General features: G+C 45.9%; 1 protein-coding gene across 2 annotated transcripts in view; it reads left to right on the top strand.

The window, feature by feature from the left end:
- Nucleotides 1–17,138, top strand: part of UNC5C (unc-5 netrin receptor C) — a 245,796-nt gene that overhangs the window by 189,457 nt on the left and 39,201 nt on the right. For both annotated transcript variants that reach the window (XM_029076389.2, XM_029076390.2), the window contains exons 5-7: nucleotides 4,324–4,504; nucleotides 7,249–7,416; nucleotides 10,009–10,173. In XM_029076389.2, the coding sequence (XP_028932222.1) occupies nucleotides 4,324–4,504; nucleotides 7,249–7,416; nucleotides 10,009–10,173 (514 nt within the window). The remainder of the gene's footprint in view (nucleotides 1–4,323; nucleotides 4,505–7,248; nucleotides 7,417–10,008; nucleotides 10,174–17,138) is intronic.

The raw sequence follows: 17,138 nt of genomic DNA on the forward strand, positions 1-17,138 counted from the left end.
CTTTTTGTAATTGTCTTATGCTGTCGAGTCATCTCCGACCCATAGCAACACCATGGACGCATCTCTCCCAGAACATGTTTTGGGCTCATAATAGTAATAATTGTGGCAATTGTAAAGCACTTGCTATGTTCCAAGTATTGTTCTAAGCACTGGAGTAGATACAGGGTAATCAGGTTGGACATAGTCCCTGTCCCACATGGGGCTCACTGTCTAACTCCCTATATTTATCATTTGAATCATCTCGCGTTCTTCAACTCATACTCATCTGTTCACGGGTGTGCATTTTCCCCATTATAGTCTAGCTTCTTCAAAGGAGTGAGCTTACCTTTCATTTCTACGAATGCTAGTTGAGATCTACAAATAGAGGTTCAAGACATATCATTGGTGGTAACGATGGTGTTATGAGAAACAGTGAGGTCTAATGGAAAAAGCATGAGCCTAGGAGTCAGTAATTTTCAAGCTGTATTCATTAATTTCTTTATTTGTATTTATTGAGCACTTACTGTGTGCAAAGCACTATATTAAGTGCTTGGGAGAGGACAATATAAAAATAATCACATTCCCTGCCCAAAAAGAGCGAAGCAGGCTTTTCCCCCTTGTCCTTTGCAACCAAACACAGTGCTGAGTTTTTCTCACCCCCACCAACTATTGGAAACTGAAAGTTCCTCTTTACGGGAAGCAGTGAGATCCAGTCTGTAAGCTCGCTGTGGGCAGGGAATGTATCTGTTTATTGTTGTACTTTACTCTCCCAAGTGCTTAGTACCGTGCTCTGCACATAGTAAGCGCTCATTACTTCCAATTGACTGACAGGTCCCCAGTGGTTGAGTAGTAATAATGTTGGTATTTGTAAAGCGCTTACTATGTGCCGAGCACTGTTCTAAGCGCTGGGGGAGATACAGGGTAATCAGGTTGCCCCATGTGAGGCTCACAGGTAATCCCCATTTTACAGATGAGGGAACTGAGGCACAGAGAAGTGAAGTGACTTGCCCACAGTCACACAGCTGACAAGTGGCAGAGTCAGGATTCGAACCCATGACCTCTGACTCCAAAGCCTGGGCTCTTTCCCCTGAGCCACGCTGAGTGTCTTTTGCAATTCAGGAGCCAAAGGATGCAATAGAATAAACTCATTGTCTCTCAGTCCATATAGTTTCTGTTTTCATTGATTTTGCAGTCACATTATGATATTCATTCATTCAATCACATTTACTGGCACTTACTGTTGCAAAGCAGTGTAGTAAGTGCATGGGAGAGTACAGTGTAACAATAGACAGACACATTCCCTGCGCACAGAGTTTACAGTCTTAAGGGGGAGACAGACATTAATACAAATAAATAAATTGAAGTAGCATGGCATAGTGGAGCACAGGCCTGGGAGTAAGAAGTTTCTAATTGCAGCTCCACCACTTGTCTGCTCTGTTACTTTGGGCAGGTCACTTTGCTTCTCTGTGTCTGTTACCTCATCTGTAAAATGGGGATTGAGACTATGAGCCCCATGTGGGCCAGGGACTTCGACCAACCCAATTAGCTTGTATTCACTCCAATGTGTATTATAGTGACTGGTACATAGTAAACACTAACAAATACCATTATTATTATTATTATAAATTACAGCTATGTGTTTTAGTGCTGTGGGGCTGGGAGGGGGATGAATAAAGGCAGAAAGGGTTATGCAGAAGGGAGTGGGAGAAGAAGAAAGGAGGGTTTAGTCAGCTGTGGTATCAATGGGCCTCCTTTGGATCCCACATTTCACAGCTGGGAAACGAGGTAGCATATGGGGCCAGAAGCTCTGGCTTCCAGCTTGTCTGAAGGAAAGGCGACATCAGTGGTTTCTAATCCTAATTACGGTTGCGCTCTGCCAACGAGGCTTAGCCTATCTGGATAAAGCGGTCCTGTCTTCTCCATTAGTGCCCCTTGGCCAGCGTGCGGTAGATTTATTTTGTTTTCCTCTCTGGTTGAATGGCGAACAGAGAAGCTGTGAAGTCGGCCACTTTTATCCATAGGGAGTCTGGCTCCTGATACCCCATAGAGAGCCCATTGGCTGGGAATGTAAGCGAAGCTGATGGGGTTGGAGAGAACCACCAGTCTCCTGGTCTGCAGGGGGTGGGGGAGGGATGGAGGACTCCTTCCTGCTCCTCGCTCATTGGATCGGCACCCTTCCTCAGAGTTGTTGCTCAATGTTGTGGCTCTCTGTGCTTGTGCTGCATTTGGGCACATTTCTATGTATGTGGATTCAATCAATCAATCATCTTTACTGAGCAATTACTGTGTGGAAATGATTCATTGATTCAGTCATATTTATTGAGCACTTACTGTGTGCAGAACCCCTTATTAAGCACTTGGGAAGCAGCGTGGCTTAGTGGAAAGAGCACGGGCTTGGGAGTCGGAAGACATGGGTTCTAATCCCGTTTCTGCCACTTGTCTGTTGTGTGACCTTGGGTTTAACTTCTCTGTGTTTGTTACCTCATCTGTAAAATGGGGATTAAGACTGTGAGCCCCATGTGAGACAACCTGATTACTTTGTATCTACCCCAGCGCTTAGTACAGTTCTTGGCACATAGTAAGCGCTTAACAAATACCATCATCATCATCATTATTATTATTAGGAGAGTACAGTACAGCAATAAACAGTCACAATGAGTTTACAGTCAACTGGGTGAGTCAGACATGAATATAAATAAATAACCCATAAATAGTAACCTACTTTGGACTCCCCTTCAACGAATTCATCCAAATGACTCTTCTACCTGCTGGTTCACTGTGGGCAGGGAACATGTCTGTTTACTGTTTTACTCTCCCAAGCACTTAGTACAGTGCTCTTCTCAAAGTAAGTGCTCAATAAATATGATCGAGTGAATGATTCTTTCTGCCAGCCCAACTTCCTGTGTGAAAGCTTCCCTTTGCTTCCCACCTGCTGTGAGAAGATGGGTTTATTTCCATTTGTAGAAATGGCTGATTCCATGTCCTGGTTTGGAGGTAAGTTGGGAACAGCAGTTCCAGGTAACCCCTGCCCACTCTCATCGTGACCTTGCAAACTTTAATCCTGCCTCCTCTCAGCCTACATCTTTCCAGGCTTTGAAGATAGAATCACTCTATTGAGCAGGTGATCGATCCTTTGACCTTGCTTGGCTATTTTCACCACAGTCTGTAGTACTTCCCAATATGGAGAAAATGTGATATTCATCATTGAACTCCCAGCTCTCTTCCTCACCCTGTTTGTTCTTTTTTTGTGAATTTGTTAAGCATGTATTTTGTGCCAATCAATGCTCTAAGCACTGGGGTAAGTACAAGATAACCAGGTTGGACATGATCTCAGTCCCACATGGGGTTCACAGTCTATGTGGATGGCGGGGCAGGTATTTAAGGGAAGCAGCAAGGCTCAGTGGAAAGAGCCTGGGCTTCGGAGTCAGAGGTCGTGGGTTTGACTCCCGGCTCTGCCACTTGTCAGCTGTGTGACTGTGGGCAAGTCACTTAACTTCTCTGTGCCTCAGTGACCTCATCTGTAAAATGGGGATTAACTGTGAGCCTCACGTGGGACAACCTGATGACCCTGTATCTCCCCCAGCGCTTAGAACAGTGCTCTGCACATAGTAAGCGCTTAACAAATACCAACATTATTATTTAATCTCCATTTTGCAGAAGGGGAAACTGCAGCACGTAGAAGTTAAGTGACTTACCAACGATCACACAACAGGAAGTAGTAGAGCAGGGATTAGAACCCACCTCCTCTGACTGCTAGGCCTGCACACTTTTCATTAGGCTATACCGTTCCTCTCCCACTGCGACCCAGCCCACACACTTCATTTCTCTGTTACCAACCTACTCATTGTGCCTCTTTCCCACCTACTACCCCATCTCCAACCCCCACAGTACTTTGTGCATATCTTTATATTTGGGTACATTCCCTATCTGTAATTTATTTTAGTTTCTATCTCCCCATTCGATCATAATCTCCTTGAGGATAGGGATCAAGTCTGCTTCCCTTACTGTACTCTTCCAATTGCTCAGTATAATCCTCTCCACACAGTAAGTGCCCCATCAATAATCTCCCTTTATTCATCTCCCCTCCCAGACCCACAGCACATATGTACATATCTGTAATTTATTTATTTATGTTAATGTCTATCTCCCCCTTCAGGCTGTAAGCTCCTTGTGGTCAGGGAAGGTGCCTGTTTATTGTTATACTGGACTTTCTCAAGTGCTCGGTACAGTGCTCTGCACACTGTAAGACTTGATAATTATGACTGAATGAATGATTGAAACTGAGAGGTAGAATGTCAGTAGAACAGTGCTGTTTATCGATGTGTGACTCTTCTTTACTCACAGGTGGAGTGGCTGAAAAACGAAGAGATCATCGATCCCGTCGAAGACCGGAATTTTTATATCACCATCGATCACAACCTGATCATCAAGCAGGCTCGCCTCTCAGACACAGCAAACTACACGTGTGTGGCCAAAAACATTGTAGCGAAGCGGAAAAGCACGACTGCTACTGTTATCGTCTATGGTGAGTGTGGTGAGAAGACCTTTTCTTGGCCCATAGACCCAGGTTCTGAGGCCCCAGATCCACTAACGACAAGCTGAAACATCTCACTATCCTCTTCAATCCAGCTAGCCATTCTCCCGGGAATTTGTCAACATAATCATAATGGTATTTGTTAAGCCTTTTATATTTTCCAGGCACTGTTTTAAGCGCTGGGGTAGATGCAAGATCATTGGATTAGACACAGTCCCTGTCCCACATAGGGCTCATAGACTTAGTTCCCACTTTACAGATGAGGGATTGAGGCACAGAGAAGTGAAGTGACTGACCCAAGGTTACACAGCAGGTCCTTCTGACTTTGAGGCCCATGCTCTATCCACTAGACCACACTGCTGTTAAATCGGTGGCCCGAATGGCCTAAGCATATTCAACTGTGATGGTGGCTTCAATAGATGGTCTTTTACCAAGAGCCAATCACTGCCCTGGACAGCATATCCTTGGCCAAATCTGAACTCCTGAAGGGAGGCAGCTCAGCCTAGTGGGAAAACTATGGGGCACAGAATTAGGAGGCCTGAGTTCTAATCCTAATTCCGTCACCTGGCTGTCACTCAACCATTCTTCTCCCCGTTTTTCTCATCTGTAAAACGGGGATTGAGTCCCTGCTCTCCTGAGTCCCCTGTGGGAAAGGGACGGGATCTGACCTGATTATCTTGAACCTACCTCAGGGCTTGGAACAGAATAGGTGCTTCATAAATAGCACAGTTATTATTTGGGTTTTATTATGCTCCAAAATTTCCTCTCTGGACTCTCCCTTCAGCAGCTCCTCAGACACATTCTGGGAGTATTTTTAGGTCACTAGAGGGCCATTTAGTATCTGACTGAAGCAGGAAATGTGAAACTCCATCCATCAAATGCTATTTATTGAATCTGGACTGTGTGCAGAGCACTGAACTAAGCACTTGGGAAAGTACAATACAAAAGAGAAGCACTACGTAGGTTAACAATTGACTCCTTAATGTCCTGTGTCCTGAGTGACTGAATGGGCCTCTTTAAGTGAGTGACTTATTACTAAGGAGTGTCTCAGGCACTGGGGAATGCCAGAACAAAGTGTTATTGTAGTTTTTGCGATTGCCATAATTTAATTGAATGCCAGGATCTTTAAGGCAGAGAAATTTCCATAACAAATGAACTCCTCACAATGATCCTCACACTGATGGCCCTGGTATTTTACAATGGTCACTTTAATTATAGGCCAGCGAAAGCAGCAGAAAAAAAGGGGGGGATTCATTTAACTGCCCAGGATAATTGTTACTTTCATTTGTAAGCTGTTACTTTCCTAAAGTTACCAAAGGGGAACATTTTGTTCTGTGTCGTTTGGAAACTTGACTGTATAGAGTTGATGAGCAGCATCTGAAAAGCAGAGGAGAGATGGTGTTTGATCACACTATGCCCTGATCATAAATAACTAATGAAGGCAGTTAGCTAAATATAGATGTACAGTAAATGTAAATTCCCCTCCTACTATATATGGAAATGTCCCAGTACATTTAGAGAAAAAGAACAGTAGTTAGGATTGCTGCGGTGGCTTGTCCTTTCCATGGAGCAGGGATTCTGGGCAGACAATTGGCAATGACAGTCTGGGTAGCAGATTATGAACAGTAGCAGTAATAATAATACTGAAATTCCACCTCCTCTGGGAGGCCTTTCCTGACTCCTCTCTCATCTACCCACCCTATCTCCATCCTCCAACTGCCACTTCAGTAATATTTGTAGTATTTATTAAGGTAAAGAAATACTAAAACAAATTGCTGGTGGAAAGAAAAAGGAAAATGAAAAAGTAATAATAAAAATACTAGTATTTGTTAAGCACTTACTTTGTGCCAAGTAATGTCATAAGCCCTGGGGTCGATACAAACTAGTCACGTCAGACAGACTCCTTGACCCAAATAGAGGTGTATAAGGGTGAGAGCTGATTTGTGATCCCGGTTTTACAGATGAGGGAACTGAGGCTCAGAGAAGTTGAATGACGTGCTGAAAGTTGTCCAGCAGGCAAGTTGGGGAGTCAGAATTAGAATCCAGGTCTCCTGGCTCCCAGTGTTGTGGTCTTTCCAATAGGCCAAGCTGCTTCTCTGGTCTATATGCGCATATAGAAATGCTAAGAAATGGGAATGAAATCCATTAATGCTAAGGATGGATGTTGCTTCTTGGAGAAGATGGGATTTAATGATAATATTAATAATAACAGTTGTATTAGTTAAGTGGTTATTATGTGTCAAGCACTGTTCTAAGTGCTGGTGTAGATACACGGTAAATCAGGATGGACACAGTCCCTGTCCCACATGGGGCTCACAGTCTTAATCCCCATTTTACAGATGAGATAACTGAGGCCCAGAGGAAGTGAAACGACTTGGCCAAGGTCACACAGCAGACAAGTGGCAGAGCCGAAATTAGAACCCGCATCCTCCTTCTCCATTTGCTAGATGAGGAGAACTGTGTTTAGTGGAGGGCAGGAAGAGAGGGGAGGTGCATTCCTGAAGGAAGGTGGCCGAGATCCCATACTAATTTTGTCAAATGTCTGGTAAAGGGCACTGGTCCGTCCCCTCCCCCTTCTGATACCTCTCATTTCCCTGGGACGTTGGCAGAGGGGCATTTTCAGGGGGTGGAGCTTTGCCCCCCACACCGGGACAGTGCTTTTGAGGGGTTGGGGGATTGGGACATCTTGGTTTTGGAATCCGCTCAGTGCACCCCGGCTTTGTCTCTCTTTCCAGTGAACGGCGGCTGGTCCACCTGGACGGAATGGTCTGTGTGCACAAGTCGCTGCGGGAGGGGCTATCAGAAGCGGACCAGGACCTGCACCAACCCGGCGCCCCTCAACGGAGGCTCCTTCTGCGAGGGCCAGAGTGTCCAGAAGATCGCCTGCACCACCCTGTGTCCAGGTGAGCCCCCCGCCCCACACTGTGAATGGATGGGACACGCGGCATGGATGGAAGTCTGCCATCTAAGGCCCCGTGGGATCCTGGGTGCTAACCACTGGATTATCAATCAGTGGTATTTTTGCTCACCTCCTTGGGCTGAGCATTGTACTATCAATCAATCTATGGCATATAATGAGCACCTCTTGAGTCTTGAGCACTGTACTATCAGTAGCATATATGGAGCACCTCCTATATGCTGAGCACTGTACTGTCACCAGTCAGTAGTATTTGTTGAACAGTTCCTTGGGCTCAACACTGTACTATCATTCAGTCGATGGCATTTGAGGAGCGCCTTCTGTGTGCCGTGCACTGTACTATCAATCAATCAGTAGTATTTATTGAGCTCTTCCTGTGTGCTGAGCACTATACTGAGCACTTGGGGGAATATGATAGAATTAACAGACAATCTCTGCCTTCACAGAACTGACAAATTGCCAATGGTCAGACACTGGGTGTCTCCAACCCTGAGACTCATTCAATCTCTCAAATGATAGTATTTATTGAGTGCTTACTGTGTGCAGAACACTGTACTAGGTGCTTGGGGGAGTGCAGTAAAACAGAACGGGCAGCCATGGTCCCTGCCCACAAGGAGGTTATCTAGATGGGAAGACAGACATTAATATACATAAATAATGACCTCCCAGGAGGCCTCTGTCCTGAGGAACTAGGATACAACCCAATTTTCTGAAACACGTCCTGTGTGCTGTGAAATTCAGCATTTCACTATGGAAGCATTAAACACCACATTCAGCGGGCTCCCAGGAAATCAAACAGTGGGCAATTAATGCCACTACACCACAAAGTTTGAGCCATGGTCTCAGCCTCTGTCATTCAAATGACTTAGAAACATCAGTGGTATTTACTGAGTAATTACTGTATGCAGAACACTGTGCTGAGCTCTTGGGAAAGTACAAAACATCATCAGTCAACATCATCAAAGGTATTGAGTGTTGACTGTTTGCAGAGCACTGTGCTAAACACTTGGGAAAGTACAATAGAGTTGGTAGAGATGTGTCCCCCCCCACAACAAGCTTACAACAGTTAGAAGAATACAAAACATTTTACAGTCTAACAGATTTTATGGGCTACAGCCCCCAATCCTTAGACAGCAGTGGAAATAACCTAGACTTTAACATTTGTGTCCCAAATGCTCCGTGTTTTTTGGGGGGTGACAAGACGATGGAAGAAGTAGCATGGCCTAGTGGATAGAGCATGGGCCTGGGAATCAGAGGACATGGGTTCTAATCTCGGCTCCATCATTTGTCTGCTATGTGACCTTGAGCAAGTCACAGCACGTCTCTGGACCTTAGTGACCTCAAGTGTAAAATGGGGGTTATGACTGTGAGCCCCAAATGGGACTGGGACTGTGTCCACCCTGTTTGCTTATATCCATCCCAGCACCTAATATAATAATAATAATGTTGGTATTTGTTAAGTGCTTACTATGTGCCAAACACTGTTCTAAGCACTGGGGTAGAAACAAGGTAATCAGGTTGTCCCACATGGGGCTCACAGTCTCCATCCCAGTTTTACAGATGAGGTAACTGAGGCACAGAGAAATTAAGTGACTTGCCCAAGGTCACACAGCTTGGTGGCAGAGGCGGGATTAGAACCCACCACCTCTGACTCCCAAGTCCATGCTCTTTCCACCAAGCCTAAGCCCATAACAAATACCACAATTATTTTAATTATTAACTTAATACTATTTGACACCTTGGGATTGCGGTGAGGAGGCATTAGCTGGTGAGATGGGGTGAAAGAGGGAAAGAGCTATATGATGGTAGGGTTTCCCCATTCCCTGAAGGATCCACATCCTGGGAGGATGAATCCCCCACACATCCCAGACACCCGCTTCACTAACTCCATCACCCGAGGTGTGAGCCCTGGGTTAGCCCTCAGGGAGCCTCCTGACAGCCTTCCTGTACCCCCTGGCTTGGGCAGCAGCCTACTATGATGACTTCATGGGTGCCATTTTCCAGAAGTATGCAGATTTTGAGTGATCGTAGGCATGTCTCCAAGGGACCCCTGAACTTTATATTAATGTCTGTCTTTCCCCTCTGGCCCCTTGTGGGCAGGGAATGTGTCTGTTTATTGTTGCATTGTACTTTCCCAAGGGCTTAGTATAGTGCTTTGCACACAGTAAGTGCCCAATAAATTCTACCGACTGACTGACTGACTGCCTTCAGAGGCACAACACGAAGTCTGGAATGGCTCCTGGGCAGAGAGGAGGGAGGCTCATTGCTGTCAATTAACAGACATGAAACGATCCAGTTTCAGCTCTGAAATGGGCAGGAAACAGGGCAGCTGGAGAATGGCCACCTGAGAAGCCCCCCCAACTCCCGGTGAACTTAGTGTTGTCCCCAGGGAAGCCGCTGCTGGTGACAGCAGGGAGAGGGCACAGTGAGGGCTGGACCAGAATCCAGGCAGCCCAAGGAGGTTGGTGTGGCTGTGGTGATCGAGGGCAGGCGTCTCCCCAACTCGGGGTCGGTGTGCGGAAGCCCGGGATCTCCCGGCTCTGACCTCCCCCGATGTGACCCTGTTTTCTGGCGGCAGTGGATGGCCGGTGGACAGCGTGGAGCAAGTGGTCAGCCTGCGGAACCGAGTGCACGCACTGGCGCAGGAGGGAGTGCACCGCCCCCGCCCCCAAGAACGGCGGCAAGGACTGCGACGGCATCATCCTGCAATCCAAGAACTGTACCGACGGGCTGTGCATGCAGGGTAAGGGGGCTCCTGCCTTTCAGGTAGACCGGGGGGACGACGCGGGCAGGCAGACTCGTAGGAGTTTGCCTCGAGAGCCTTGGGAGGTCATGCAAGTCAGCTCTTTCTCAGTCTCTTTTGCAGGCTCCACCCCTGCCTCCCACCCTCTGACAGTAGGGGTTCCTCAAAGATGTTAGGGTTCTAGGTGCCCTTCTACTGTCCCTCTCAAGGCTTCAACTACCGTGTCTATGCCAATGATTCCCAAACCTGCATATCTCCAGCCCTGATCTCTCTCCTTCCTTGCCATCTAGCATTTCCATCTGCCTTCATGACATATCTACTTGGATGTCCCACCTCAAGCTAAGCAAGTCCAAAACAGAAATCTTTATTTTGCCACCCAAACCTTGTCCTCCCCTTGTCTTTCCCATTACTGTAGACTATACCACTAGCCTCCCCATCTCGCAAGCCCCTAACCTTGGCATTTTCTTCAACTCACCTCTCTCATTCCACCCACATATCCTGTCAGTTCTACCTTCACAATATGGCTAAAATCCATCTTTTCCTTTCCATCCAAACTGCTACCATGCTGATCCAATCACTTAGCCTACCCCGCTGTGATTACTGCATCTGTCTCCTCACTGACATCCCAGCTTCCTGTCTCTCCACCCCAATCCGTACTACATGCTGTTGCGTGGAACATTAATCAACAAAAATGTCCAGTCCATGTCTCTGTATGCTTCAAGAACTTCCAGTTGGCTGCCCATCCACCTCAGCCTCAAACAGAAACTCCTCACCATTGTCTTTAAAGTACAGTCCAGCCTACAAAGGCCATTCCTCTAGTGCCAGCTTACGTACTGTGCCTTGATCTTGTCTTTTCACTGTCAAGCCTCTTTCCCACATCCTTCCCCTAGCCTAGAATCCCCTCCCATTCCATAAATGCAAGACCACCATTCTCTCCACCTTAAAAGCATTTTTAAGGTCACATCTCCAAGAGGCCTTCCCCAGTTAAGCCCTCTTTTCCCCGGCTCACTCTCCCTTTCTGCATCATCTATGCACTTCGATGCATGAACTCTGGACATTTGGTATTCACCCACCTCCCAACCCCACAGCCCTTATGTACAGATCTTTAAGTTAAATATTATAAATTACTTATTCATATTAATGTCTGTCTCCCCCGCTCTAGACTGGAAGCTTGTTATGGGCAGGGAGCATGTCTGCAAATTCTATTGTGTTGTACTCTCCCTAGCACTTAGTACAGTGCTCAGAGAGATCATGGATGATGCATCTGGGAGTCTCAGTTCATTTAGAATAGAAAAACTCAAGTGCTCAAAATGAATCCAGCTGCCATGGTGACCTTTTCAACTGAGGTGCAAGGAGCTGACTGGAAACAGTTGAGTGCCATCTTTAGAAATGCAGTTTCTGGCCAATTTATAATCTACTTCTGTGCTCCCCCACTGTGGAAAACATTCATTAGCCATATTTGAAAGGAACAGTGTTCCTGTCTCTTAATGTTTCTTTTTTTATGGTATTTGGTAAGTGTTTACTATGTGCCAGGCACTGTACTAAGTGCTGAGGTAGATATTAGATATTTGACCCATTAGGGATTTGGGGATTTGACCCATTCCCTGCTGTCCCGCAGTGAGGGCTGGGAAGGAGGGACACACACACTGTCTCTCTTTCTGTCTCTCTCCCTTCCTCCCTCCCTGTATACATCCAACAAGCAACCTATTTATGACCTAAACTGAGGCAGGACACTGGCCATTTTCTTTTCTGACTCCCCCCTGCACCTGCTTGTGGGATGATATTTTCTGGGTTTAACCAGGACCCCGGGGTTTGAACTCTTGGCAACTTGCAGCCCCAGAACTTAGATCACCTGGTGGAAACCCTAGGAATCGTGACTTTATGGGCAGGGTCAGGGATGGCAACAGGTGATGGGGTAGGAGAGAGAAAAACTTATCGACCAGCAGGCTGAAAGCTGGCCCTAGTGAAGTAACTCAGGTTCAGTCAGTCAATTGAACAATGATGTGGAGGAGTCAGGAGCAGAGAAAAATTGCAGGTTGGAAAATGGTCTGACAGCCAACTCCTGATTGGTCAGGGGCTGATTATCCAATTTGTGCTTTATCTGTGCCACTCATTCCTGCTTCTCCTCCTTGGGCTGGCAATTGCAGAGGGCTCTTTCCTTATGAGGTGGAGGTGGAAATGAGTGCGGAAGAGTAAAGACCTTTAAACACAGATGAAATAAAATGCCTGTGCCTGTATTGCAAGCTGAATCGCTCTGATCCAAGAGGATGAGAAAATAGCTCAAAAAGTCAATTGAAATCAGGAAGATTTGGGGTCTCTTAGCAGGTCCAGTTAAAAGGTTTGGTAATGGAAGGAGGTGGAAATGGTCTTAATTTACTAATTGGGTGGGATCTGGTAGCCCTGTCCATTTGACTGCAGTAACTGGGAGCAGCCTTTAATAAAAAGGTTAATACAAATTGGGATCGAATCTGGGCTGGAAGTAACTGGTTTAATTATTCTCCAGGATAGAAACTGAACAGCTGTTATGGGAGCTGTTTTGGGGGATTAAATTTCAGTCAGAGAACCTGAGGTTAAGAGCAAACAACTTTCAGATATAAGGATTTGGTTGGTCCCTCAGAAGAGAAACTAGTGACAACTGAGCAGCTTTTGGAGGGAGTTTATGAGAAGGAATCCCCTTTCAGTGGAAGAATTCTGTCATCAGTGTGTGTAATCTGTGCAGGGATAGATGTGAGTCCTTCAGATATACCCCAAAGAGGTTCATATAGCTGCTTTCTTGAGAGGATTTTGAAACCGGAGAAATTGAAAACTTTCCTCTGGGGTTTGATTTCCCACTTACCTTTGAGTATGAGCTTCTCCCTCGTGTGTGATTGGTACTTGTAGATGGACTGTCCTTCTCACTTCCACGAGAAGCTCCTTATGAGTTTACTATCATCCTGTAAAGAGAAAAGAGGAGGGCAGTGGACAGAATATTTCTCTTTTAAACATTTTCTCTGTTTGAAAATGAATTTTGCCATGGAGTGACTGAGACTCGTCTACCCAGATTTCCCCAGGGCATTCTAGAAGTACTTATTTATGAATTGCCTACTGATTATCATTATTAATAGTATTTATGAATTGCCTACTGATTGTCATTATTAATTACAGTATGATGATATATAATACTACAATATTATTAATAATAATTGTGTTAATAATAATGGTACTTGTTGAACAATCACTTTGTGCCAAGCACTGTTTTAACCACGGGGTAGATACAAGTTAATCAGTTTGGACATGGTCCCTGTCCCACACAGGGGTCACACTCTTAATCCCCATTTTAGAGATGGGGTAACTGAGGCCCAGAGAAGTTGTGACTTTCCCAAGGTCACAGAGCAGACATGTGGTGGAGTCGGATTAGAACCCAGGTCCTTTTGACTCCCAGCCCCATGCTCTCTCCACAGTGTTTGTTCAGAAGTACAGCAGAAGCACAGGAAATATTTCCTCTTCCAAAAGGTGCTTCCAGTTTGGGGGCCTAAACTCATTTCCTAGTCCAGTGGGGTGCTCCCTGAAGCCAGAACACTAGCAGGCACCGTATAATAATTAATTAACTATTATTAGTACAATATTTATGTAATATTATCCTACCAGCCAGTTCACTTCAGAAAACTTGGTCACTCTCCTCATTCAATTCCACAGCTCTATTCCTGGAGGTGTAGAGAAGTAGCAAGGCCTGGTTTGGGTGTCAGAAGACCTGTGTTCTAATCCCAGCTCTACCACTTGACTGCTCTGTAGCCTTGGGCAAGTCACTTCACTTGTCTGGGCTTCAGTTACCTCAGGTGTAAAATGGAGATTAAATTCCTGCTTACTCTCTTACTTAGACTGTGAGCCCCATATAGGAGAGGGACTGTGTATAATAATAATAATAATGATAATGTTGGTATTTGTTAAGTGCTTACTATGTGCAGAGCACTGTTCTAAGCACTGGGGTAGATACAGAGTAATCAGGTTGTCCCACGTGAGGCTCACAGTCTTAATCCCCATTTTACAGATGAGGTAACTGAGGCACAGAGAAGTTAAGTGACTTGCCCACCGTCACACAGCTGCCAAGTGGCAGAGCGGGATTCGAACCCATGACCTCTAACTCCCAAGCCCGGGCTCTTTCCACTGAGCCATGCTGCTTCTCTATGACTTGTGTATGACTTGATTATCTCCTGTATACTCCAGCAATCAATACAGTGCCTGGTAAGCACTTAGCAAGTACCTTTTTTTTAAAAAAAAAAAAGTGTTTTAGTGGATTATGACTGCTTTGATGTGGTGATTCACAGTAGTTCAAAAGAGGGAGGGCTGCTATGAGCAGAGGACGATTTCCTTGACCCAAGCAGGAGCTCATGGAGGCACGGTGTAGTGGATAGAGCACGGGCCTGAGAGTCAGAAGGTCATGGGTTCTAATCCCAGCCCTGTTACTTGTCTTCTGTGTGAACTTGGGGAAGTCATTTTACTTCTCTGTGTCTGTTACCTCGTCTGTAAAATGGTGATTGAGACTGTGAGCCCCAAGTGGGACAGGGACTGTGTCCAACCCAATTTGCTTCCATTCATCCCAGCGCTTAGTACAGTGCCTGGTATATAGTAAGTGCTTAACAAATACCATCATTATTATTATTAACCTCCCTCCAGCCCTCATGTGGCAGAGGTCATCACCAGTGCTCACCCAAACTCAGAGGGCAGCCTGGGGCTGTTGGGAGGGTTAAACAAACTTTACCTTCTGGCATCAACAGCGGGAACCAGGAAGTGCCAGTCACTTCTCCAAGAGAAGAACAAAAGAGATGGGTGTCTCATCCTCTACGCTCCTACTCTCTGGGTGGTGTGCGTTCTCCAATCTTTGCCCTCGGGGGTCTGTCTGTAATTAGGCCTACAGAAGGAAGAGAAATGTTGGCAGGTTATATCTGAGATGTCTGATGTCAGAACTGACCTTTGACATCATTATAGTGTAGTCCCAAAAGACTCTCAAGATAACGGCTTCCACTGGCCTAGAAACACCCAGAGGTTGGTCATCTTTAGCCATGGTGAGGCCTGAGGATTCTATCTTGGGTACAGGGGAGCTACTGAGGAGAAATCTTTCCCAAGAACACAATGAGAAAGGAAAAAAAAAAGCGAAGATAGTTTCCCATAGAAATGGAACTTGAGAGAAGCAAAGGCGTTTGGTCCAGGACCAGACTTGGGTGGCCACTCAGGGCTTGTGAGAAAACCAGACCATAATCCCTTGCTTCCCCGTGCAGTTTCATTTCTAAGGAAGACTGTGCTCTTCTGGGTGAGCATTTACTGGTCATCTGGTTTTGATGTGGGCTGCAGTTGTCACAGCCATGAATTCATGGCTCCACAAACTTCCCAGATAATTCAGAGCAGAAATACCAACTGGGTTGATTTCAGACCCGCACTCTCCATCCTTTTGATGTGTAATAAACATATGAGAAGCTGCTTTTAGAAAACAATCCTGGGTGGGAGTGGATTTAGTGGGGGAGGGGAGACGGGTTCACTTTCTTAGGAAAAACAGTGAGAAAGCCTCCAGGAAGTTCATCTGGGAATGGGGCTGGGATATTGTTTCCAGTTTTACAGGGTTGGCTGAACCGTTCTAGATTTGAGGCGAGATTTAAACCTTCAGAAACTCGAGCAGCATTCGTTCCCCTGACATGAAGGGAAACTCCCTCTACCCCCTCATGTGACAGAGGGCATCACCAGTGCCCCCTTCCAAACTCAAAGCGATGTCTGGGGCCAGAGGGAGAGTTGAACAGTCTTGAACTGCTGACATTGCCAGCTGGAACCGTGAAGAGTCAGCCACTTTCCAGGGAGACTAACAAAAGAGATGGGTAGGGATGGACAGACTAGCCGTGACAGCTCACTGGGCCTCCTTGTGGCTACTGTCCATCAAACCCACAAGGAAACCAAAGAAGGTGGAAAGGTGGAAGGCTTCCAGCAGAGACCGGGGGAATAACAACTGTGGTGTTTATTAAGCACTTACTGTGTGCCCAGCTCTACACTAAGCAGTGGGAGACATACTGGATAATCAGATTAGACACAGTCCCTGGCCTTTAACTCCCACTTTACAGGTGAGAAAACTGAGGCACAACTAATATTAAGTAATAATAATAATGGTATTTGTTAATTACTTTTACTATATGCCAAGCACAGTACTAAGCACTGGGTAGATACAAGGTAATCAGGTTGGATACAGTCCCTGTCCCACATGGGGCTCACAGTCTTAATCCCCATTTTACAGATGAGGTAACTAAGGCAAAGAGAAGTTAAGTGACTTGCCCAAAGTCACAGAACAGGCAAGTGGTGGAGCCAGGATTAGAACACAGGTTCTCTAACTCCCAGGTCTGTGTTCTTTCTGCTGCTTTCAGGTGGGGGAAGGGAATTATGGGACAGGCGGTCCAACTCACTCCTCAAAGTGGAAGCTTCTTGTAGGCAGGGAAGGTATCATGCTTCTGTTATAGCTTTCCAAGTGCTTTGTTCAGTTCACTGCACTCAGTGCTTAATAAATATTGAGCCCATCATTGGTCAGGGATTGTCTCTATCTGTTGCCAAACTGCACATTCCAAGTGCTTAGTAAAGTGCTCTGCACATAGTAAGTGCTCAATAAATGCTATTGAATGAAATATCATTACTGCTACCTTTCTCCTCCTGTAGGAGTATCTTCCCCAAATGGCTCCCAGATGGGAAAGTCTAGATAAATAAATAAATAAATGTTGGTATTTGTTAAGCGCTTACTATGTGCAAAGCACTGTTCTAAGCGCTGGGGGATACAAGGGAATCAGGTTGTCCCACGTGGGGCTCACAGTTTTAATCCCCATTTTACAGATGAGGTAACTGAGGCCCAGAGAAGTTAAGTGACTTGCCCAAAGTCACACAGCTGGCAAGTGGCGGAGCCGGAATTCGAACCCATGAACTCTGACTCCCAAGCCCGCACTCTTTCCATTGTACCACGC

This window comes from Ornithorhynchus anatinus, chromosome 12 (assembly GCF_004115215.2).
Source record: "Ornithorhynchus anatinus isolate Pmale09 chromosome 12, mOrnAna1.pri.v4, whole genome shotgun sequence".
NCBI classification, from domain to species: domain Eukaryota; kingdom Metazoa; phylum Chordata; class Mammalia; order Monotremata; family Ornithorhynchidae; genus Ornithorhynchus; species Ornithorhynchus anatinus.